A 25,962-nucleotide genomic window follows, 5' to 3' on the forward strand; every position below is an offset into this window, starting at 1 on the left:
TGAGTATGAAAAGGCCTTTATTGCCGTTTCACTAATGACAAACTTGTAAGTGAAAAACAATTAAAAAATGTGGCTATTACCTAGATCACTTTCAAAGTATTTAAAAACAAAGGATATATAAAACAATGGAAAATTACATATATTAAAAAAACTATATTAATTTATATCTTTTTTTTTCTTTCTTTTTTTACAGAAAATGTTTATGTTGGCTCACTTTGCCCTCCTCATCTCCTCCATCCACTGCTGTACAGTCTTTCCAGAGGCTTTGGCACAAAAGTGGACTCCGCGGAACTGGCTGTGACCAAACTCTTTTTTCTTTGGTTTGCCACACTTTTGACACAAATACTGCTCGCAAAGCCGCTTCAGGGGTAACCCTCTGCCCTCTGCCTTCCTCCGCCGCCAAGCGGTGGTCCTGGGCACTGTTGGACTAGGGAATCCAACAGCTCTTTGCTCTAGGTGTAGTCGTAAGAGTGGGGCATCAGAAGGCATGGGACCTCCGATTACTACTTTAATTACATCTCCTACATGTCCATGTTGAAGGAGCTCTGGAACGTTGTGCGGCACAGGAAGTAGGGGCTCAGAAGCCTTCATGTGGTCAATGCACTGGTGCAAAACCAACTGTTCTTGCCTCTGTTTCCTGGCATTGTGCCTTTGTACAGAAAAGATGAAACAGTAATTAATCTGTATGTACATACATTTAATATACAACTGCATATTAATAATCGGTAAGACTTTGTTTTGATGGTCTTCTTTAGACATTGTTGACTAAATAATGTTGCACCTACATGTCAACTAACTCTCAGAAAAGTAATAATAGACGTCTGCTTAAAGGGATAGTTTATCCAATATGTTGTGATCATTTACTCCCCCCTAATGTTGTTCCAAACCTGTATGAGATTATTTCCTCTGTTAAACAAAAGAAGATATTTTGAAGAATGTTGGTAACCATACAGTTGACAGCACCCATTTTTTGCAAAAAAAATATTTCCTACTATGGAAGTCAATGGAGCCCATCACCTGTCTGGTTACCAACATTCTTCAAAATATATTATTTTGTGTTCAACAGAACAAAGAAACTCATACAGATTTGGAACAACTTGAGGGTGAGTAAATGTTGACAAAATTTTCATTTTTTGGTGAACTATCCCTTTAAACGGTTAGTTCAGTCAAAAATGAAAATCATCCCATAATTCACTCACCCTCAAGCCATCCTAGGTGTATGTGACTTTTTTTCTTTCAGACAAACACAATCGGAGTTATATTAAAAAATATCCTGGCTCTTCCAAGCTTTTAATGGGAGTGAATTGTACTGGGATAATTTGTAATAATGAGTAAATAATGGGATAATTTTGGGATAATGGGATAATTTTCACTTGTGGGTGAACTAACCCTTTAATATCTGCTAACATTTTATTTTGGTAGTCTCCCAACAGCAGCCGGGCCGAATGGATTACGAACCGTTCTCGGCCCTTGGCTAACCTTGCTGACAGAATGTATGTGGTGACTTGTCTGTTGCCCGGCTACCAGTTTCTCTGTAGCTGGCTAAGCGCGCAATTTGAGCGAAGTAAACAAGTTAAAAATAGAAATATCTGATCATCCTCCATAACACAGTCGCTATTTACATCTCATACCTCCGTAAACTCTTGCAATGCCAAAGTAATCACTGATGCATTTATATTACATTCCAAAGAGCTCCATTATCAGACTTAAAGTGGAACATAAAACCATATCTCCATACCCATATATCCAGATCGCCACAGAATGGAATGGTTAAGCAACGATAATGGTTTAGCCCGACATTGAAAAAGCGGCAAGACATACTACTGACTAGAAGTAACTTTGCCAGTACATTTAAACTTATTCTACTAACCCTAACAGTCTACTGAGAGTTAATTGACATGTAGGTGCAATGTTACTTATAGTCAACAGTCATCAATTATTGACTCACCACTGGCACAATGTCCTCTGGTTTATCTCAAGCAGCTGTATCCGTGTCCGGGTTGAGATGGCAGTGCTGTCCTGTACGATGTCTCTAATCATGTTGTAGTCTCGGAGGATGGCAGCCCACCTGTTCACCCTGACACCGGCGATGGTCTGACCGGCAGGATGAATATGGCTGAGAGCCAGGCAAATGGCAGCGACAAGACGGCTTACATTGAAGAAGATTTGTTGAACAAAAGATATTTAAAAAAACTTTCAATAAAGATTAAAAAATGCATGATGTTTTATTTGTCTGGCACACATACCTCTTTAGACCATCTATGCACGGAGTCACAAATTTATCGGTATGGCTGTTGTTAAAGCATAGTTTGTTTTCGGGCTGAGCCGGGTGGACGACACCACCCTTGTCATGCTCTGATAGCTTATCCCACAGAGTGACAATCTCGTCCACCTTTCGCTGTGTGACAAATCCATGATTTCTAAGCTCAACCAGACTGCTGGCCAGGTTAATAACATGGTCATACCCAGGAACACCATCAGGTCCCATGCACTTTTCCTGAAGAAGAAAAAAAAAAAAAAAAAAAAAAAAAAAAAAAAAAAAAGAGAATAATAAACTTAAAAGAGCACAAACGAAGCAAAAACAGATATTATAAAAATCAAGTGGCAAACTTGGGTTAAGAGGTGTAAGACTGGAAAAACTGGAAGGACTTTAAGAGAGGGCCACTCTCTGAGAAAACAAAGGAAATTAACAATTGAACTCCCCCTCATGCACTATTGAGACGAAGGTCTCACCTCCCTCATCCTAATCTACATTTCTCTCCCCCATTCTTCATCCTGGCAGAGATCTCCCAAACTCACACAAGAATCTAAATGGTTTAATGTGAATGAATATCATCGAGTTTTATACATGTTTGGTATTATTTGAAATGTCTCGGTGCGACTGGTACAAATGTCTCATTCCCAAAGAAGTAAACCAAAAGGTAATAAAGTTCTTAGGAAGTTTAGAAATATCTTCCACACTCGAGGGTGTGTCTTTGAGTTAACACCTTCTGACCATTTGACTGAATGGTAATTTTCCACTGCTAGCAAATGGTGACTTACAGGTAAATTTCCACTGTGGATGATGTTTAGATTTGAAATGAGGTCTGGGTATATAATGAAACGCAGCGAGAGCTCGGGGCCTTTTCTGTATCTGAGATCGGTCAGTGAGGCTGAGAGTTGCGAGACTCTCAACCTCACGCATTTCTTGTCGGGTAAACTTTTTCCTCTTTGTTCTAGAGCATTTGATGTTTTGCATTGATTATCTTTGAATTGATAATGAAATTGTAATGATACATTTACCTGACATATTAAATTGTGACATTTGATTATTCTAATTGACTTTGACATTATTTTCATTCAAGAGTTTAAAAGAATAGTAAAACATTCGCTCACATCTAATGATGCACAGATATCATTAAAGCCTTTTCATTTATGGAGTCAGATGAAATAACGAGTATATACATATGAAAAAATGTATTGAATTTAACCAAAAATACTTTGCCGCGAGAAAAGACAGTAATACGCAAAGACCTTCACCGCTAATTCGAATACCGCCATTGGATCGAGTTAGACGGCCTTACAGAGGACAGATATATACCGTGTACAGGGTGGGAAATAACTTTTTTTGCCAACTAGCCAGTGCCAAGTGAATGTGTTTTCTATTTTGAGAACATATTTTATGTAAATGTAAAAAAAAAGAAAAAAGTAAATAAAAAAAACAAAAAACAAAAGATGAACAACATTCAATCAATCAATCAATAAAATGTTTTTTTTTTTTTTTCAAACTGCATGTGCAAATCCTTACAACTAGCTAGCTGAGACAACATTCATGAATTCACTTTCCTAGTATCTGTGATTCAAGAGTGCAGGGCAATTTATTTTTTAACAGTGAACATCACTTACAATATCATCCTCCTGTGAGATGCCCTGCGGTGTGAACTGTTCTGCAGCGTAAGGCTCAGCCTTTATGGGCCCAGAGGTAGAAGACACTATTGGATCCGGCTGGGATGTTGAGAGGCCAGAGGAAAGTGAGTGCAGAAGCACTGCCTGATACTGAAGTGGTTTGAGGCTGAACTCCAAGAACTCTGGTGATTTAAGGTTATCAAAGCCTGAATCCTCATATTCCAGGTCAATCTCCAGCTGATCATCAATTTCATCAGGTGCATCAGGATTCATAATGTCATCCACCTCCAACACTCTGTTGGTTTGAGAGTAAAGATACTCCACCCCTATGAGCTCACCTGTGCAAACAGTATGTCACCAGGGTGGGTCCTTATGTAAGCAATCAAAAAAATAATCAAAAACTAGACAAAATTGAGCAAATACTAATACAGCATGACAATCATACACTAGCGTTCAAAAGTTTGGGGCCGGTAAGATTTTTTTGATGTTTCTAAAAGAATGCTTGCCAAGGCTGCATTTCTTTAATCAAAAATACAGTAAAAAACTGTCATATTGTGAAATATTATTACAATTTAAAATTTTCAAATGTAATTTATTCCTCTGTCAGCAAAGCAGAATTTTCAGCGTCATTACTCCAGTCTTCAGTGTCACATGATCCTTCAGAAATCATGCTAATATGTTGATTTGCTGAACAAGAATAATTTCTAATTATCAATGTTGAAATGGTAGTGTATGTTCATATTTTGTCTGAAAGTAATACAAATTCCCATAGGTTTCATTTCCAGCATATCTCAAATGACGCGTTGTGCTGTTTTAACAGCATTCCTCGGTGGAAATGATGTTGGTAGAAATTACATTTTGGAATAAACTAAATTGACAGCTAGCATTTTATACATCTCAAATATACACAATAAAATACTATTTTCAAACTTTGTCTTCTTAAAACATCTTATAAATGTATAAGCCATGGTAAAAAAAAACAAAAAAAAAAACGATCACAGTTTTTCAGTTGTGAATATATACATATAAACATGCAATGCATTACCAGTGTACTCTCCTGGGCTACTGTGATCCTCAACCACTTTGTAGCCTAGAAACTTCTGGCTCAGACGGTTTGCATATTGCTGCAGTGGACCGCCTTCATCGACAGCAACAGATCGGCCCCTGTTCCACTGTACTACCCCTTCTATCAGATAAACATGGAAGTACAGGTCATTTGTACTTGTACCTAAAAAAGAAAAAAAAGAGCAGTTAAAAAAACATTTGAATCCAAATTGAGACAATTCACAGAAATAAGACATTATTTGTGAGATATGCATACCTGGAATGAAGTGGTTCAGATGCTGATGGAATGATTCAAGGGATCCTAGACCACGTGCACAGTGGTACAGAGGCAGAAAGAGCCCTCCTCTGGTCACCTCTCTGACCTTCCTGTAAAGCTGTACGCCTGGAGGGTCCTGGATACACAGAAGATGGCATTGTTGGGCTCGCCAGATCTCTTCCATCCTCTCTTGGTCCACCAGTTTGTTGCCCATGAAGTCTGTAGCACCCATGAAGTCTTTCAACAGCTGTTCAATGAGCTGCTTGGTCACCTGAGCCTCACGTGTCTGGTGGCGGCAGTGCCTTAGTAACTCTTTGGCAGTAAGCTTCTCGATTGCTTTGGCATCTTTAGATTGTCGCAGCTCATGTTGCTTGGCTTCTTGCAGTGTTTTTAAATCTCCAGCATCCCACTCAAACATACAGGAGAAGAGCCGTCCCATGAAGGGGCCGTACAGCGGGTGGCTTTCTGAAGTGACGCCTGCTGCGAACCGCTGCATGAACTGCAATGCGTCCAGCCTGACAACCAGTTGGTCCCACTCGTGGAACATGGCTTCCATTTTGCTCTTGCCCGTAGTGGAACAACAGTCCTGGCCCACGTACAGAACCTGCGGAGGAGGTTCTCCGGCTCGCCGGTAACGTTCCATCAAGCCGGAGCACATGGGAAGCAGGCCCTCTCCCTCTGTTTCGGTCAGGACACAGATTAGGACCTGCCCATTCTCATTTCCAACGTTTGTGGCCCACACAGCTGAATTCTGTTTCTTAGTGACCTAAACGTGAATGAAAAGAATTGGTAAATGCTGTAAGATGAATCTCAGTGTTATATGGGTCAATGATGCTCTTTTTATCTGGATCTATTCATTTATTATTTAAAGAAATACTATAAAAACAATTAATACATATAAATTCCAAAAATGTCATGTATATTTTATGATTAATTCTGACATTATGATAAAAATGTCAGGATGATAAAACCTGCCCTGACGCCATGGTTAAGAAAAAGTTTGAAGACTGATTAAACCAAATGAATATTTTAACAAAACTTCTTATTAATATTTATGTGATCCAGCAAAAAAGGAAATAATATCATAGAGAGTGTCCCTGCAGAACCTCATGACTGAGTGTTATGGTCAATGAAGTCTTAAAATATTAGATAATTTGATGCTTTTATAACAAGGAAACGTTACTTCCCAAAACTTAGTGATATACATAACGATGATTTACGAATTAAATGAATTAATAACTATTAACATTGATAGTTTATTATTAATGATTAAGATGTGTATGCTCACATGTATTCAAGGTGTATGTAAAGTATGTTATCCATACTTTGTAATTGATCACATCACATTTTTAGTCATTAAATGTAATTTAGCCTTGAAAATGGTATTTAAAACCACATGAAACCAACATAAATACAAACAGTACATAACATGTGTTTTAAGCTACATTGTAAATAATATTTTATTATGGATATTCAAATTTGGGGACATACATTTTTTAAGAAATGAATACTTGTGTTCAGCAATGATGCATTCCATTGATCAAAATTGACACTAAAGACATGTACATTGTTGCAAAAGATTTCTATATAAAAATGCTGTTCTTATGAAAATTCTATTCATCAAAGTATCCTGAAACAAAATGATCATGGTTTCTTCAAAAATATTAAGCAGCAAAACTGTTTTCAATAATGATAATAAGAAATGTTTCTTGAGCACCAAATCAGCATATTAGAATGATTTCTGAAGGACCATGTGACACTGAAGACTGGAGTGATGACCGCAATTTGAGTAAATGATAATAATATTTCATAATATTACTGTTTTGACTGTATCTTTGATCAAATACATGCAGCCTTTGTGAGCATAAAAGACTTTTTAAAGGGGTGGCAAAACGCATTTTTTCAAAGGCATGATTGTGTTTGTGGGGTGCACTGTAACATGTGTTCATGCTTCGTTTTTAAATAATTGCACTATTTTTCATATACATTTAATCTACACTGCTCTGTCCCTCCTTGTAAAAACGGTCGGATGGTTTCCGGGTTCTATGAAGCCAGTCCCTCAGAAATACGCAATGGGCTCAGATTGTTTAGCTGGCCCAGTGTGTTATGATTCACTAACCGCCCGGTGCACATATTCCGGAAACGTCACGCCCCTTACCTTTACCGGTAGTTTGTGCTTTGGTGTATTATAAATGATGGCATCAATAAAACCAATCGGACCCAGAGAATGTTAGTGAAGATGATGGAGCAGAACCTGTTCAAGAACGGTTGTTAAACGACGTTTCAGAAAGGTTTGTTTTTTGTTGTCTCATTACTTTTTAGATACGCTGTTATTTAATTGTACTAATTATTATAGTATTACAAAAAATAAGCTTCATAAACAAGAATTTCATATAATCGGTCTAACAAATTATACCACAGTCCTCAAAGTGGTTTTTTTTAGTAAAGACTGCGGACCTATAGTGATCGTTTATGACTGTATGCCACCGTTGCTTTTGTATTTTTAGAACGATTGTAGACAAATATCTGTCTGTTTAACCCAAAACGAACACTAAATATTGGCTTTACTACAGTAGCCAAATCAAACACAGAACCATGTTTAGCATGCCTGTAGATAAACAAGCATATAGATAAACAATACATAAAAGCTCTAATCAAAGAATAATTACACTAATTCCAAGTTCGCTGTTGAGATTTTAAAAAAGTTTGTAACGTTAGGTGTTTGTCGGATAACATTAAGTATGAATGAGCATTTAACAACCTGGTTTGCAGAGCCAAACAGCGTTGTCATTTGTTTACTTCCTTGCTACAACGTACAATTAACAGTACCAACTATTACAGGAAAACACATCGACGAAAAATAAATCATATTTACAGGTTGTGGCCCGTAAACAACAGCTTCTGTTCTTAAAGTTGGAACGGCTCGATCTTTCAGCAGCACAAGCCGTTGTGCGAATCCTGCATTGAACTCGCGAAGATTGTGGAAGCTTTCCTCTGTAAAATGTGCAGCACAAAGAGCAAGATTTGGGTAATAATTAACCATTGATCCCTAACTACCGCGACCCTAGAAATTTGAACAAAGTGGACCTGCAATCCGGATGAAAATAACAGCGTTTCGACGACATTGCGGCAACAACAGCCAATTATACCACAACAACTCTTCTCAAACGCAATATAAAATGGCCTCGCCCTTATTCAGTATTCTCGGAGGAGGAGTTTAGTGGGGTTAGTGATGTCAGCAACCCTGGAGAACTGTTGTGTAGTCCCTACCGGCCGTTTGCTGTAGTCCTTAGAAATTGATTTCTTTAAAAGCAAATATCTTCCTTTGCTTTGAACTTTGAGCGCTGTAACTTTGCAGATGTTGTTTATGCTCAAACAGCAACATTACACACTAGCTAAAGTTAGAAAAGTGAAATCGTGTTTTAACCACCCCTTTAAAACTTTTAAATGGTAGTCAGGGTTCGTACCTTTTCCAAGGTCAAATTCAAGCACTTTCAAGGTCCATTTTAAAGCTTTATCCAACACCTTAGACCACCATAAATTACATACCAATACATGGTCAAAATTATTATTTAGTGTTTAAAAAGGATAATGCTATAAATAGCCAAAATTGTGTTTCGTAATAGCAGAAGGATCAGATATTTAAGCAAATCACAAGTTTTATTTTTGTTTAAAAATGTATCACGAAAGTAGACTTTGCTTACTATGTAACCTGCCTGAGTCAATGTGAAAACAATTACCCCAAACAAAATCACTCGACAGGTTCATTTTACTTTCAACTAATTTATTGAAAATATTAAAATGCAAACATTCGTCTTTGAGGTAGACAGCCAATCTGTTTTTATCCGATTTTTTTTAACAATATTGTGCAAATCAAAACAAAGTGACAAAAGTGCTACATGTGCTTTATAAAAATTAGGCCAAAAGTTAAATTTTATGTATATGGTCTTGATGGTTGCCTGATGTGGATTAGAAGACTGGACTGGAGGTGTGGATGTGGATGGTAGAGGGGCTACTCCACCGGCTGCTTCCACTGCACTGTCCCTGCTGGTTGTATGGGTGGATGCCCCCAAAAAATCACTTACTACTGGACCTGGATTCAGATGACTTCGCATCAGGTCTTGATGCTTTTTTCCTAAATAACAACAAAAATAGGAGGGAAATGTTATTTTTTGTATTAATTATGTTTATTCTCAATACAATTATTGAAAATTATAGTTGTCAGTTAACTATGTTGCTCTATAAATCCTGAATTATCAACTTTAAAATGTTTAATCTCTTCATGTCAAAGTAAGACAGCTATGGAGAGTAGCACTGAGTGAGAGGATTTGAGCCAAATGACATGCAGTTGGGTCATTCTGTGTCAAATCAAGACAAAATCCAGGAAAAGAGTTGCTGCACCCTCTTAGATTTTGCTCAAAGTTTATCCTACCCTTGCCTTAATGTCAGTCTTTTCGCACTTTTTATATTGCTTCCCAGATAATGTGATTTTCAACTGAAGTAATTTCAAGGGCTGAAAATATGGATTTGAACAGAATTATTTTACAGGCCTTGGTTTTGGGACACGAATTCCTAGCTAGCAGTTACTAGCGTAAACAAATAGGCGCTAATGTGTACAGTATGCTACTTGAGTTGGCTTACTTGAAAAATCTATGACTTACCTTTCATGTGACTCGAGAGAGCAGACTCGCCCATTGTGAAAAGCTGCACGTCTTTTTTGCAGAGTTTACAAGAGGCACCTTGTGGGGTTTGTCCCCGTTTAATGCATAATTTGTATTTTGCATCTTCCAGCCAACGTTCATTGAAACGACAACCTCCCGGCGTGGTGCAGTTGTGGTTTTATGGTGGTGGAGTCACACATGGAAATAGACTGGCAGATCACAGTCACACATGCACAAGCGAGCACAGCAGGTTTCATTTTAGGCTCTCCAACATTTTATTTCTCCATTTAATAAACAAACTATTCAGTCAGATAGGTATTTGTTGTGAAAGAAATAGTTAAAATTTCAAACATTTATCCAAAATGTAAGCACTTTTCAAACTTTGAAAACACAACATCAAAATTCAAGCATTTTCAAGGATTTCAAGCACCTGTACGAACCCTGGGTAGTGTATGTCATTAACAAAAATACTGCAACAAATGCATAAAGTTTAGTTGTGTCTTCTCACCTTCTTGGTGGAGGCCACCTTCAGGATGGAGCCGTAAATGGAAGTGACCCTGGTCTTCATCTCTCCGAGCCGTGTCAGAGCATCCTTTGCATATACCGTCAACAGCAAGGACGGAGAAGGCACTGGCATCATCTGTGGCACACTGACAGTAACTGCACTGAGGTCTTGAAACTTGTTCAATACAGAGAGGTATTCTGTGGCCTGAGCCATCCACTGCTCCTTATGCCGGACACAAAGGTGCCGGTACATCGCAGTTGCACTCTTCCCTGGTGCCTGACACTGCATCAGTCTAACAAGCTCTTTATCGCAAGACAGCCTTTGAACAAAAGACACACACAAAAATCAAACCCTGAGCATTTAACATATTTACAATGTTTTGATTGTCAAACATCTCAGCCTACCTGTAGGTCAGGACTGCTGGGAATTTCTCACGATGGATGAGATCCAATTGGTCCAGAATGTCTTGCGACCAGCCTGCCATCTTCTTCTTGCAAGAGCAGCACTCCAGGTACTCTGTGACAATGAAATACCACCAGCTCATGTCCAAAACCCTTCGAACGGTGTTGTACAACCCACAAGGCCTCAAATGATTGCCAAGACGACGGCAGTTGGGCTTCGTGCACACTAGCCTGTATGCCCACATGCGACAGGGCAACCAAAGGAACAGCCTGCTAGGAAAGAATGGGTCAGGAAAAGGAGGAGGCTGTGAATACAACAACTGGGGTCCAGGAGGTGACCACCACAGCTGCAGAGGTTCAGTCAGCGTCAAATTCCCAGATGCATCTTGGGTAAAGAGAGCCTTACTGACCCAGAGATGTTGCTCTTTTGGCAGCGTATGCTTCCAACCCTCTGGTAGTAAAAGCTGTGAGAAATGAAGAAAAGAAGTTGAACATGTAAATGTTTTCATTTTTCTTCTTTATGAGGGCCAAAGCTGCCATTTGACTTACTTTTTCAGGAGGATCAGGAAGCTTTTCAACTTCTTGTTGAGCCATTTGTGACGAGGGTTGGAGTTAGGGTTGCTGCCAGGAGGATTGACTGAAAAGATTAAAGAAAAATATATCAGTGATGCAAAGTTTTTTTTGGTTTTTTTTTTACATAATCAGAGAAACTGTAAATAAAGTTTTCGTTTAGCCAGTAAACCAAAACTAAAAACAATGTTTTGATTCGGGGACTTGATCTATTTTTGCGGTTCCAGGTGTCATGTTCTCAGTCATTTAAAAAAAATATATATCATCAATGTAGATTTTCCATATTGCTACACTAGCATAATTTTTGGTCACGATAAAGTGGGTCGGATGCAATGACAGTTAAAATACATAATCAGAAAAGCACTAATTAAACGCTATAATTGACTGTTTCAGACAAATAATTTTAGTAGCCATTATTTTGATGCATCACTAAAAAAAGACGAGGCCCAATGAAAAAGTACTACACATTTACATTTTTGCAGAATTGCAAATAAAATTACTAATATATGAAAATTAAAAACAGTACAAACAACTTCAATGGTACATTACTAATCCATACTATTTTTATCTATTCTAAGGTGTTCAGAAGGCTTCAGGACTGGGCTTTGTGCAGTCAAGTTCTTCAACACCAGACTCAGTAAATAATTTTTACATGAGCCTAGCTTTGTGGAAGGACAAGGACATTGGCATGCACAGAAAAGACCCTCCCTAAACTGTTGGAAGCACAGAATTCTCTGGAATGTCATTGTATGGTGTAGCACTGAGATTTGTTTTTTACTGGAATGGCCAAACCTGATGGTGTCCACATACTTTTGACGATATACTGCCATTTAGTCAGTCTCAAGAACGCATATTAGAGCTAAATAAGACATGTGTAATTATTGTTAGTATAATTTAAAAGTACATGATATGACTAAAAAAAGGACAATACCGTTAGTTAGAGTAACGCTAACGAACCCAGCATGTTGTGTAATGCTAATTCATTCATTAACGAGTCTTGATTGTAAAAAGACTAAACCGTGGACCACTAACGTTAGCTGAAACCCCGTGCATTAATACATCAAATCGCCATGATAATTCGCGCATACGCATCTATTAACAATATGCACGTTTACAAACTCACATGAAACGGGTCATAGTAATCTTACAAGTCTTACCTTGAGGACGCCTAAATCAAAAAGTGACAACGCAAATATATCAGTAACCAGTTCACGTCAAGAACTGTTCAATTTGTTTTCTCAAATAAGAGTGAGCTGTTTTGTTTTCTGTCCCGACAAGTTAACGTATCACTCGAGCACCGTGCTTGTGGACCTCACGTCACGAGCTACGTCACCAATCAGAGACACTGCAAAAAGTGGAGACTTTCCACTCCTATGGGATTGAATGAGGAAAATCGTAGCGCTCAAAATTTAGTCCCGTCCTGCAGCTTAAAGTGCCAATCGCATTTTGATAAAGGACTAAAAGTCCCGCCTTCCAGTTAAAAGAGCCAATCGCTATTTTTTTAGAGTGGCTCGCTCGTTTGTTTACTCTTTACTGCGCATGCGCATTCGACCAGATTGAAATGCACTGTTGCAGTCAGATGTTATTATTACTGATTGCAAATGGTATTTAACATTGAATTGCAGTATCGGGGGATTTCAGCTTTTTTCCAAATTAAAATAGGTGGGAGCTGTACTTGAACGTCTGTTGAGTCACCATTGTTGTTTATTCAGCAAGGCAGGAAAGGATCACAATATTTATGGGTCCGTGACCAAAAAACATTATTTACCCGGTAAACAAATTACCTGATGAACACAAAAGCAAAAACAAATCCAGTAGTTTATTTAAGGGCAACTTCCATTCACTTGTTTTCAAGCCATTGACTGTAAAAAAAAAATACAAAAAATAGGTTCGAGCGAAGCGGCCTCTTGTCTTCCTGTGTAAGGAGATATATTTTTAAGCATATGGGCTCTCCCTACAGGACTGACTTTGCGTTCGCAGAATCAAAGTTCAATTTCCTCAGCTGCTGTTCTGAATACATTTGTAGAAGGGTCATTCCTGGAAATTTATGAATATTTCAGTCCCCCAGACTTTTTAATAGTGGTTCACAAAAACGAAATGTTAAAAGCTTTTCAAAATACTTTGGTATGTCTTTTATAATGAATAATTTGGTTTTTTTTGCATATAATTTTTTTTTATCTTAAAATCATTTATTTCTATTGTACACCAAGCATTTTGTCATGTCCCCGGCACTTCACTGAATTTGTAATTGGAAAATATTCAACAAAAGGTGCAGGGTCTTTATATTGGGAAATGCTTATTTTGTGTTACTTTCTTGTGAAAAATTAAAGTGACGAGTGACCTAGAATATCACAGAAAGCTACATCTCTGCAATATATACTTTTGAGCATATTGCCTTTGTTTTAATATACTACTTTAATACTAAATGATACAATAGTATATTGTGCATTTTTTCTCATGAGAATAATAAACAATGTCCACAAACATCTATTTCGCAGGCTTATGAAAGTTTTTTTCTTGTTACTGGGACTGATACTGTAATTTTCCCTGTTTTGCTGATAATTCATTTTATAATGCATTTTAGTGTTATTTGCTCTTATGCACAGTAGTTGGCGATATTTATCTATGGCGTCTTGCCTGTAAAACTAGAAGAAAATAAGCCGCCGCCCATTAGATGCGTCAGAGGCGTGACGCTTGTGATTTTCTAGAAATCAGAGAAATGTGGATTTTGTCTAGGTAATTTTATCATCACGCACCTTGATTTGTCTATGAAATGAAATAAGGTATAAGCTTATTGCATCACATATTTCTCTGAAGCAGATCTGAGGTAAGGCGATCCCATGATTCAGAACAAAACACGGGCACTGCCCAAATGATCAGCTGGAGATTGTGCTTGACAGATCGTTTGCGATTAAAGCACTCTTTGACGCAAAACAGAGTGTATAAATAGGAACGAATTGCAAGTAACGTAGCAGGCTTTTGTGTTAACCAGGCGTATGTTTTTATTCTAGCGATATCCGATTCGTGAATCAATCATTCTTTAAATCGGATCTTTTTGATGCTTGGTTGAATCGTTTGTAACACATTCCTTTATGTATTGTTGTCTTGTTTTTTACCTGGACTCTGGGACTTGCATAAAGTGATGATCATGATGATGATGATGATGATGAGCCGATTTCTGTTTTCTAAAAGCATCGTAAGCATTCCAAAATCATACTTGGGATGCTTGGAAATGCATCCCTGAGCGAGTTGTTCACGAATCGAACTGAATCATTCTGAGTCATTTATTGGGTCAATGATTCGTTGAATCATTTGATATTAGTGTTTCTAGTAGAAATGTTTACCCGAATCCAAAAGAACCGATTCTGTCCGAAAAGAACTGAATCGCGGAAATAAGTAGAATTTGTCATCACTACTTCCCATAACGCCCAGTAAACTAACTTGATTGTCTGCATTGTGAGATTAGTTAGGCGTGACTGAATCCAGCAATTACAGATAATTACACTATATGCTCAAATGAGGAAAAACAAAAGTGTCTCTGAGATACATATTGTGTCAGTTGCCAGAAATAGCTTGAATGCCTCGTACGTTTTCTAAAAAAATACATATATTTTTTAGGCACATGAAGGCACATTTGTTTTGTAATCATATAAAACACTCCATTAATGTCAAACAACAATCGAATCAATCAATGGGAGTAAATTATAATGCTATACCCATTAAATTACTTTAACATCAAATACAAAAGTATTTGAAATAATGCAAGATATCATAACACCAAACAATCTGCTAGAATACAGTTTTCATAATTAGTCACTATGTAGATCTTTACTGTCAGACCAAAAAACGCAAACTTCTGAGGAAAAAACTACCCACCACAACAACAAAATCTATGCTGACTCAGCATAAATTTTGTTGTTGTGGTGGGTAGTTTTTTCCTCAGAAGTTTACGTTTTTTGGTCTAAAATCTAAAAATCTCCCAAACTTCAATTTTATGTGGTCTTTAACTGTTTCTTGTCCAATGTTATTTGGTCTTTGTCTCCCTCTCTCTCTGTTTGCAGTTGCTCTCTGTCCCAGGAAGAGTGAGCGGAGAGCGGCTTGCACTATGAGCGGGGCAGCGCTGGGAATAGAGATTGTGGTTGTCTTTTTCCTAGCTCTTTTTCTCCTGCATCGCTATGGCGACTTTAAGAAGCAGCAGCGCATGGTTCTCTTTGGCACACTGCTGGCTTGGTATTTGTGCTTTCTCATCGTCTTCATTCTTCCCCTAGATGTCAGCACGGTTAGTGTGGCTCCCGCTCTATAAATGTGTCCAGCACTGTTAATTCCTGATGCAACTCAGACAACTTGTGCAATTGATTTTCAGACAATCTACAAGCAGTGTTTAATTGATCAGGAAGCACATGCCCAGACGCCCTCTGTGAGCCCTGTTCTTTCAAACCAGACGACTCCAAATACCTCTGTCTCACCCAGTAAAAGGTAAATTCAACAGCAAATAAAGTATTCAGTTAGACCTATTCTGATTGTACTGTTATTCTGCATGTTTGTGAACACACATTTTGTCCCTTTTCCCTAAGTACTGAACATGTGTGCTATAAACCATGGAGCTACATTCCAGATGGCATCATGCCAGTGTTCTGGAGGGTTGTTTATTGGACCTCACAGTGTCTTACTTGGTGAGAAAGCTTTGCCCTTTTTAAACTTGATAATGGCATCTTAAATCTTCCTGATAATTATGTGTCACTGTTACTTCTCAAATCAGTCTATTGTAGTGCTGCAAAAGTTACTGAAATGAAAACAAAATTGCTATTTAGTGAAGTGCTGTTTTTAGATTGCAAAGGCTTAATTAAATAAATACATGCACTGCATGTTTCAGAGTGTAGTGCCACTCATATTAATTTACACACAATCAGCTCATGATCCACTCTTTTTAGTGTCTCAGAGAACGGCTTGCTTTGCAGTAAATGCTGCTCCCCGCAAACTCATATCTGCATCTGCTTGGGAGCAGACATTTGGGAATGCAACATTGCACCAACCCTTTTCCCAACGTGTCAAAAAAAGTGAGATACTTTAAGGGCTCACCCTTAAAGTATAGTTCACCCTCATGTCGTTCCAAACCCGCAAGGCTTTCGTTCCTTTTCGAAACACAAATAAAGATATAACTACTATTACTTTAACGCTTCAAAAAATTCATAAAGAGATCGTAAATTTAATCTATATGAATTTAGCGGTTTAGTACAAATTTTCTGAAGAGACATGATCGCTTTATTTGATGACCAGATCTTTTATTCACTTATAAACATTCACCACACATCAGTTGTGGTAATCGGAAGCTCAAGCATGTTCGCTTGACATGCGAGAACCAATTAGGTCCGTTCTCGTGTTACGCAGCACGTTTGAGCTTCCGCAAGAACCAATGAGATTTGTTTTCGCAAAGCAAGTGTGGTTGAGCTTCTGTTTATGTTCGCTGATAAATTTTTGTTAATAAAAGCCTAAATTCATTATATAAAATGATCGTGTCTCTTCCGAAAATATGGGCTTTTGAGGCCTCAATGGTTTCAATGGAGGGACTGAAATCTCTCATATTTCATTAAAAATGTCTTCATATGTGTTACAAAGATGAACAAAAGTCTTACCTTACGGGTTTAGAACGACATGAGGGTGAGTAACTAATGACATTATTTTAATTTTGGGGGGAAATAACCCTTTGAGACAATTATAAATAAGAGTATTGTAATTTTACAGTTGTACTGTAAAATAAATTATTATTTTTCTTAAATTACATTTTTTTTACAGTGAAATATAATAATAATAGTTATGTTTATTATTTTGTTAAATGTTTTAGTAATAATAATAGTCATTTATATATAATTATAAAATTTGTGTGCAGCCTTAGTCTATTGTGTGGTTTAAACCAGGGGTTTTAAAAAGTTTTGATGCCATGGACTCCAAAATATGATATGATAATATGATGCCAATGCGAATGATGCCCTTCCCAAACAATAATACTTTCATGTATAAAGACCTATTTTTACTAAGGGGGTAATAGTAATTGTGATAACAGAAAGGATGGCTTTTAAATTTGCTGTTTTAACTGGTTTATATTGTATTAGAGCCAAATTTTAATTATTATTTGAAAATATTATTTGTAAATTTCAGGGTTTTTTTCTTCTAAATTTATTTGCATAGCCCTATTCCATAGTTTCATAACTATGCTGTATTATGTCTGCTCATGAATGTGCTAACTGTAAATAAAAGTGATTAATAATGGTGTTTTCTCTTCTAAGGCTTCTTCTGCCATTCATGCAGTCATATGCCCGCTCTGGAGGATTCTCCATTACTGGAAAGATCAAGACAGCCCTGATTGAGAATGCAATCTACTATGGCACATACCTTTTCATCTTCGGCTCTCTTCTCATCTATGTGGCTGTGCATCCTCAGTGGCACCTCTCCTGGTCTGTAAACCAACCCAGAAAATTCTTCAGTTGTCATCGCAATGTTCTGTTCATACTGACTCTTCTTTTCTGTATGACTTCACCAGGTATGAGCTGCAAACCATCGGCATCACTGCGGCCAACACTTGGGGTCTGTTTCTTCTAGTGTTGCTGTTGGGCTACGGCCTGGTCGAGATCCCCCGCTCGTACTGGGAGTCCTCACGCCAGGGTCACCTTCTCATCAAGACTTACTTCAAAGCAGCCAAGCTCATGACAGAGAAGGCAGATTCAGAGGAGAACCTAGAAGATGTCATGGAGGTGAAAGCCATGTGTGTTTATACACTGTAAATAAACATCTGTTTACAATATATAAGTCCGGACCAGCTGGTCTTTGAAAGGTTATGTCAGGTCTGAGTCCATTCAGCCAATATTGTGTCTTGTATTTTTATCATAGGAAGTTAGAAAAATCAATGAATCGATCAAATATAATCATCCATTAAGGAAGAACGTAGACACCATTCTCCGAAAGGTGAGAGGACGACAGTGCATTTTTATGTATGTGATTGAAGTAACCGTGCCACTCTTTTTAGTTTAAACCTGCTTTTTTTTTAGTGCCCAGTTGAATATCAGGAGAAAATGGGCAGGAACATGGATGACTATGAGGATTTTGATGATAAACAAAACGCATATCCCTCTGAAAGAAGCCTTTCGAAACTACACAAGCAGGTACCGCTCAGGTATTCGCTCTGTGTTTTCTGAATTTTGATCGAGGATAATACTGACAGCTGGTTTCTCAGGTGATCTACGCAGTGCAGCGACACAATCGCACAAGAGTTCAGTGGCAGATATTGCTGGAACAGGCTTTACATCTCGAGGACGTTGCCAAGAACGAAACCAGCACCTCTCGGCAGTTCGTTCACAGCTTTGCCCCTCCAGAACCTGTAGGCTGGTTCAGGCGCTATATTTATACTCCCACAGTAGGTAGGTAATAGATCTAGATAAACAAGTGTCACGTTTGACGCTGCTTTTACTGTCCTTTGTTTCCTTCATCAGAGTGGTACTGGGAGTGTTTGCTGAAGCAGTGGTTTTACCGTATACTGGCTGTGGTTCTGTCACTCTTTTCGGTGGCTGTGGTTTGGTCTGAGTGCACTTTCTTCAGTACTCGTCCCGTTCTGTCACTCTTTGCTGTGTTTATCCAGCTTGCTGAGAGAGATTACAACTACCTGTACATTGAGGTGAGTCTGCTTGACCTCTGTTATGTAAGAAAAGAGAATAGTCAAGTCAATGTATTTGTATAACTTTTTTCACAATACACATTGTTTCTAAGCAACTTTAGAGAAAATAAAGATGTTAATATTTATAAAATTTTACATATCTTCATGCCTTAAGTAACATTTAGCAGATTAGAGGTGGGCGATAATATAGTAAATGGATAAAAATATAGATGGGAGAAGTAACGTCAATAGACTCAATTATGTACGTCACCCTTCAATAGTTTGAGGTTGGTAAGATTTAATATATTTTTTTATAAAAGTCTCTTATGCTTACCAAGGCTGTGTTTATTTGATCAACAATACAGTAAAATTACAATTTAAATTATTTTTAGATGTTTTTATTTTAATATATTTTAAAATGCAATTTATTACTGTGATGGCAAAACTTAATTTTCAGCATCATTACTCCAATCTTCAGTGTCACATGATCCTTCAGAAATCATTCTAATATGCTGATTTGGTGCTTTGAAACATTATTATCAATGTTGAAAACAGTTGTTTAATGTTCCGCTTAATATTTTATTGAAACAAGTTGTTTTCTTTCAGTATTTTATATTTATTTTTCAGCATTTTTTTGAAATAGAAATCTTATGTAACATAATAAAAGTCTTTACTGACATTTTTGATCAATTTAATGCATCCCTCTGAATAAAAGTATTAATTTCTTTCAAAGGTTTTAATTGTATAATTATTTAAAATAAATTTTATATATATATATATATATATATATAATGTAGACTTTTTTGTATTAGAAAGTAAATGTAAAGAGTTTGAACTTTTCTTCTTAAGTAAAATAGTTTATTTTTTTACTAATTTTATTCACTTTGTGTCAATGTTGCCGACTCCTGCAATACACCAAAAGTAAGAGTTTACTGACAGTCTGACCTGGTGAGATTAGCTGAAACTTAAGCTATTATTGTCATTTTTGGCCTGTAGATGGCGTGCTTCATTACAATCTTTTTCCTCTGCACCTGCGTCTACTCCACTGTGTTTCGCATCCGAGTCTTCAACTACTACTACCTGGCCTCTCATCACCAAACCGATGCCTACAGCCTGCAGTTCAGTGGCATGTATGTTTTGCATAGCAGTATTGGGTGTATTAAACTTGTATTGTCAGTAAACTCTGCCATTAGTCTTTTTCTGATAAAGCACAAAGCATGTGTGTTGTTTACTAGGCTTTTTTGCCGCTTGACTCCACCACTTTGTCTAAACTTCCTGGGACTGATTCACATGGATTCTGCCATATCCCACCAAGCAAAGGAGCAGACGGCATACACCTCTGTAAGTCTTTTACCATTATGTGAAATTTAGAGAACAAGGCTTCAATGGCCCAGAATGCCCTTTTTGAATGTACTATTAAGCATTAAATGAACCTTCTCTAATGTTGTAGATCATGGGTTCCATGAGGGTCCTGTCCTTCATTGCCAATGGCTTCTACATATATTACCCCATGCTGATCGTCATTCTTTGTATTGCTACATTCTTCAGGTGTGTCTAATATTATCTATGAATTATCAGACAGAATTTCATGTGTGATGGGTATTACGTGTCAGATGTTATGTTGTAGTTTCTGACTAACTGAAAACAAATTTTTTTCACTTTCTGTCCAGTCTTGGGACACGTTGTCTGAACCTCCTGGGTTTCCAGCAGTTCATAGGAGAGAACGAATTGACTTCTGACCTCATAGATGAAGGCAAAGAACTCCTGCGCAGAGGTCAATAGTATATACAGTACACAGTAAATATAAAATGCAAGTTTGGTGTGAGTAAAATGTTTTTGAAAGAAGTCGCTTTTACTTAACAAGGCTGCATTTATTTGATCAAATTAAACAGCAATATTATGAAATATTCCAATTTAAAATATCTGTTTTCGATTTCAATATATTTTAAAATATAAACCATTCATGTAATCGCAAAGTTGCTTTTTTCAACTGCCATTACTTCAGTCCCAGTTGGTATTAGAGATTATTCTAATATGCTGACTTGCTGCTCAATTATTGTTAGTTCTCAAAAAACATTGCAGAAAAAAAGTATTCGCTTCTTGGAAAAAAATACTGACCTCAAACTTTTGAACAGTAAGCTTCAATAAGCACTATATATATATATATATATTAGATCACCTGTCATAATAAAGAGAAAACAAATATTTTAGGAATCTGTCAAAAAGTTATTAAAACTAGTTTTTTATTGTAATTTATTAGGCAAACAACAAACTGAAACAACTAAATAGTCTTTATTCACACATAATAACTAAAAAACTTAATATTTTGAATGCCTTCCTTTGGCCTTGAAAAAATCTTGCATTCTTACTGGCATTGTTTTTATGTACAATACTTTCCCACAATCTCTGTTGTTTTGCCATCCAAATAGTTTCTAGTTGTTCCCAAAGAATTTCTTTTGATAAAACTATTGTGCGATCTATCTTTGAATCCACTAAATCCCAAATTTGTTCAATAGGATTCAAGTCCGGACTTTGACTTGACCTTATATATATATATATATATATATATATATATATATATATATATACTACTGTTCAAAAGTTATTTCTTAAAGGTGCAATGTGTAAAAAATTTGAGTATCTATTAACAGAAATGCAATATGACATCCATAACTATGTTGTCAGTGGTGTATAAAGAACTTACTTAATAAACCGTAATGTTTTTACTACCTTAGAATGAGGCATTTATATCGACATAGGCGCGGGAATCCCCTTCTATGAAGGTCGACATATTGTGACGTCATGTTTCTACCATAGCCGACAGCGAACAAACAGCGTTACAGAGCGCGTTTCGTCACTACCTTGAAAGAGAAGCAGCAGAAAGCTAGAAGCTAGCCATACACACCGTGAGTAGTGACTTTTCCCTTGTCAGTGGTGTAAAATATGTAGTTGGATTGTTTCATGTAACTTAGTTCTTCTCCCTCGCTGTGTTATGGCTTTGCTATGTGGGGATAAATGTGCTGCACGTTCGTGAGACAGCAGATTAGTACTCTTGTCATTGACCGTAAAACAGTAACGTTACAGGAATCTCCAACCTGTCGATCTTGGAAGCATTTTAAGTCGATCGCGAAGAGTTTTCAAAATCAGAGAAAAAAAGCCTATTGTGTGTAGTAAATGGTGTCTAGGGGATGCGGAGGCGCGCGCGCTGTACAATCATGCCATTTTTGCCGCACGCACCTTTGGGCTCATGCGGACGCGTCAAGTTTAAACAAGGCTTTACGCTTTAACCAGCTCAGCCATGGTAACAGCTCATATTGAGCCAGCTAAACTTTTACTTTCCTGTTAGAAACAATATATAGTTGCATAGTTTCATGTGGTTCTTCTCCCTCGCTGTATTATGGGTTTTCTATGTGGGGGGAAATGTGGTGGTTACGTTTGTGAGACAATCAGCTGATTACTATTATTATATTATATATTAAGACCCTTTATCCTCACCTGACTATGGCTTTGTAAACTTTATCCATGATGTGGTTTATAATGGACTGTGGTACAGAAACAGTGACAATGTTACACACTCTTGGCTTACTCTGGCTATTATCTGCTGTCTCAGACGACGATATGTTTGTCCAGTTTCAGGCACGGTAGCTTCTTCGAAAGGGAGGGGTGTGCAGTGGGCTGAGCCCTCAGTGCAACTCGCAGCCAAACCGCTAGATGTCGCTAAAAATCACACACTGCACCTTTAAGATTTTATAAAGAAATTCACACAAGCCCAATTTATTTTGATCTACAAAACTAATTTCAAACAAACACAAAACAAAACTATGATCAAATGCTTTTTAAAATGAGAAAGATGTAATTTGAAGCGGATCTAAATGTTCGACCGATAGTTTAAAAACAAAGTGAAATGGTCTCCTGTGGTTGCTATGGTTAGATGTAAACAGAAATAAATGGTGATTCAAACAGAAATCACTTTTCCTCATTGCTACAGCTCTACTATCTGCAGTTGTGAAAACCTCAGTGCGTCAGAGGGGTAGTTACCACTGACACAAACATTGAAAGTTAAAACGGTGAACGGTCCCATCTGACATTAATCAAGCAAATGTATGTGACTTATTTTCTGTCTTTTGCATAGAAAGAAGAAAACGGCAAAGAATAGAAGATGGGGAAAACAGACGAAGAGTAAGATTATTTCTATAATTCATTCTGCGTCTGATTATTCCAGTGTGTAAATATATGTTTCCCTGTGACAGGAATGGAGAGAGCGTTATGTTCAGCGAGATGATATCGCTGCCAGAAACCGAACCTCCATGTCTGAGATGAAGGAAACCAACTACGGCGAAACCCTAAATTCAACCACAAACCGACGTATGTTTAATGCCCAATAAGACATGTGTCCTGTAGTATTCTTATATAGTGTTTGTTATTAAGTGAATTCCAAAAAGAAGCAGGAATTTGAATGTCATTCTTTTTTTTTTCCGCAGAGGCCAAGTACACACGTAGCAGCAACCAGTCAGGGCGAGACAGCATTGAGTTGTTGCAAGACGCTGAGCCATTGGACTTCAATGCTGAGACACTTACTGATGACCCTTTGCAATCTGACCCTGGCAGGTTAGATCGAGTTTTATTGAGGGCTGTGGGTATGACAGAATTTTGTTGGCCAACCCAGAATTTAGCATCACCCTAGTTCCCCTTTTCAATTTTGGCTTTTGGATTATTGCCAAAAATAAACAAAAGTTTATGATTCTCACACATTTTGTTTATCATGATAATCTTCACAAATAAGCCTCAATGCAATCGCAGATGTAAAAAGCTAAACATAGGCTATAAACTACAGCACGGTCTTCACTAAGCTTCTGACAACTCTTTCTCCAAACATTTTCCCTGAAAGTTTGAGTTAAAAACACAGAAGGCTGTAAAAGTGGACTAGTGAGTAGATGAGTTTTCCTGTTCTGTGTGTCGATATTCAGTGGTCCTTTGTGGTTCCATTTAGCTGCTTGTTAGCAAGTAAATGCTTAAAAAAATCACAAGGCATTATTACTGAGATATTTTATGTCGTAGAATAAAACATAAAAATATCTTGAGCTTGTGTTAACCACAGACACTTTTTCAGGTGTTAACCAAAAACCCATTCAAGAAACCCATTGACTTTGGGGATGATGGAACCTGCAGCAATCTATTGTCACAAGGTTTATCTTGTGTGCTCACATGTCTGTTTGTCTGTTTCTTTCTCCCACAGACATGCCGGTGGAAGGTACCTCTCAATGTCGTCTTCTCGAAGCCGAATATTTGATGATGTATAATGTCTCTTTTTGGTCAAAAAAACTGTCTTGGGGAAATAAGATGAAGTTTACCTCTAAAAACACTCATCTCTACAGGTGTGGTTTGTTCCTCTCTTTTCAAACATCTTCAACTTCCTGTATCCTGTAATGCAGTGTAGTTATCTGCATGCGTCCTGATAAACTCGCCGCCACATAGAGAAATGCACACATTAATTTTGAAGTGCCAGGCATTCAGACTGCTGCATGTGACGAATGGGATTTTTTGTTGTTGTTGCTCAGTTTCTTTAATCCATTTCAAGAAATGAGTCAAAGTTAATGTAAAGTTGAACAGTCGAAGCACTGAGCCATGAAAGGTACTACAGATTTAGCTGTTTCTCATCTCATATATATATATATGTATATATAAATTTAATTAAGTCCTGGTGTAATTTAGTTTTAAGTATTTTTTCCATTGTTTCTATTCTTTTATATATTTATGGTACATAAAGTTGTATAATTTATGTCTTTTGATTTTAGATGCATAACCTTGTGCTTTTCTTGTTTCACATGACTGTTATTATTTGTTATTATTACCTTGCACATCTCATTTATAATGAGGTTACCTTTGTTACCTTATTTTAGCACTAGTCTTGTGGATGAATGTCAGATTGACCATTTGTAATTAGCATTGTCATTTTTGTCACTTAATCAGAATAGGCAAAACTGTTGAAATAGGTTTAAGGACGCAATCTGATTTAAAAAATGGGGTTACAACATGTACTTGTGGGCTGGTTTTCCAGACTTATAAGCATCACTTTATCACAAGTGCAGTTTTCTTATAGAAAACAGACTTTCAGTAAACAAATGTGTTGAAGGAATCTGGTTAGCAACATAAGCTCATAAAATAAGACTAGAGAGTCAGTGCATGGCAAGATTTGAGGAAATCACATGTTTTTTTTTTTAAATACATGAAATTCTCCTTGTGCATAGGGTCATCAAGCATATCAAATGTTGAATGATATGAGATTCTACTGCATATGCTGAGGAGTCTTATTCTTTTTTCTCACAGGAAGTACAGTAGCAGCTCTAACTAGTGTTAAATTTCACTGTAAACATTTGTCTATTCTCTCCACAAATGTTTAGCATCATGGTTTAATCTCAGATTAATGGATTTTCCTAATAAATGTAGCCCTTTAGGTTTGAATAAATAAGAAGGGCATTGTTTTTTTGTTTCATTCATACCCTTTGGTTTACAGCTAAATTTATTCACATTTACTGTGTATTTATGAAGATATTAATTATGTTGCCAATGAGGTGTAATCTTTGTATGGTCATTGGTCAGTCCTCAAGTAACGTTAGTGTGATGATGAAGGCTGAAACTGGAATCTGATGCTGGAATCTGTTTATTTGTATATTTGCTGTAAGTGAATTGTGGTACATTCCAAATGGACACATACTTAATGTAATCTTGCAGTTATCAATAAATTATTGATTAAGTCATATTTGGTTCTATGCCAATATTTTAAAGTTCATGATTGTCTTTTAATTAACTTTTCTATAACGAAATCTGTTGTGTGAGTCTTTAAACGGGAAGGTACTTTAACAAAAATATGTTTTATTACTCTCGAGCAAGACTTCGGCTTGAGGTATCTGCAGTAGTCATATCCGTAGTTATTTCATATTCAAAATGATGTTTCGCGTTGTTTTTGTACCCTT

At 37.2% G+C, this 25,962-nt stretch overlaps 2 protein-coding genes across 8 annotated transcripts; one reads left to right on the forward strand and one right to left on the reverse strand.

Annotated features, from left to right (window-relative positions):
* Window positions 1-14,759, reverse strand: LOC143740914 (uncharacterized). 6 transcript variants are annotated; one of them, XM_077233070.1, is made up of 10 exons: window positions 14,460-14,759; window positions 11,323-11,410; window positions 10,777-11,237; window positions 10,376-10,691; window positions 5,207-5,972; window positions 4,931-5,113; window positions 3,886-4,223; window positions 2,247-2,497; window positions 1,949-2,116; window positions 1-649 (listed from the first exon to the last, which is right to left on the reverse strand). In XM_077233070.1, exons 2-10 carry the CDS (start codon window positions 11,365-11,367, stop codon window positions 211-213), a joined length of 2,967 nt encoding a protein of 988 aa, XP_077089185.1. In that variant the 5' UTR covers window positions 11,368-11,410; window positions 14,460-14,759; the 3' UTR covers window positions 1-210. The 6 variants fall into 6 exon arrangements, with proteins under 6 accessions (XP_077089185.1, XP_077089182.1, XP_077089180.1 ...); XM_077233067.1 differs by having other exon boundaries at window positions 1,949-2,149; XM_077233065.1 differs by lacking the exon at window positions 14,460-14,759 and adding an exon at window positions 12,501-12,765 and having other exon boundaries at window positions 1,949-2,149.
* lmbrd2b (LMBR1 domain containing 2b) lies at window positions 13,983-25,746 on the forward strand. 2 transcript variants are annotated; one of them, XM_077233071.1, is made up of 18 exons: window positions 13,983-14,079; window positions 15,405-15,622; window positions 15,707-15,819; window positions 15,918-16,016; window positions 17,628-17,795; window positions 17,882-18,092; window positions 18,229-18,303; window positions 18,387-18,500; window positions 18,572-18,755; window positions 18,828-19,009; window positions 19,985-20,118; window positions 20,224-20,329; window positions 20,439-20,536; window positions 20,659-20,762; window positions 23,121-23,167; window positions 23,239-23,353; window positions 23,470-23,596; window positions 24,225-25,746. In XM_077233071.1, exons 2-18 carry the CDS (start codon window positions 15,449-15,451, stop codon window positions 24,286-24,288), a joined length of 2,115 nt encoding a protein of 704 aa, XP_077089186.1. In that variant the 5' UTR covers window positions 13,983-14,079; window positions 15,405-15,448; the 3' UTR covers window positions 24,289-25,746. The 2 variants fall into 2 exon arrangements, with proteins under 2 accessions (XP_077089186.1, XP_077089187.1); XM_077233072.1 differs by having other exon boundaries at window positions 14,051-14,170.
* Window positions 25,747-25,962: the final 216 nt, after the last annotated feature.

This window comes from Siphateles boraxobius, unplaced genomic scaffold (assembly GCF_051911475.1).
Source record: "Siphateles boraxobius isolate OS27281-9 unplaced genomic scaffold, OSU_SipBor_1 18, whole genome shotgun sequence".
In the NCBI taxonomy this organism is placed as follows: domain Eukaryota; kingdom Metazoa; phylum Chordata; class Actinopteri; order Cypriniformes; family Leuciscidae; genus Siphateles; species Siphateles boraxobius.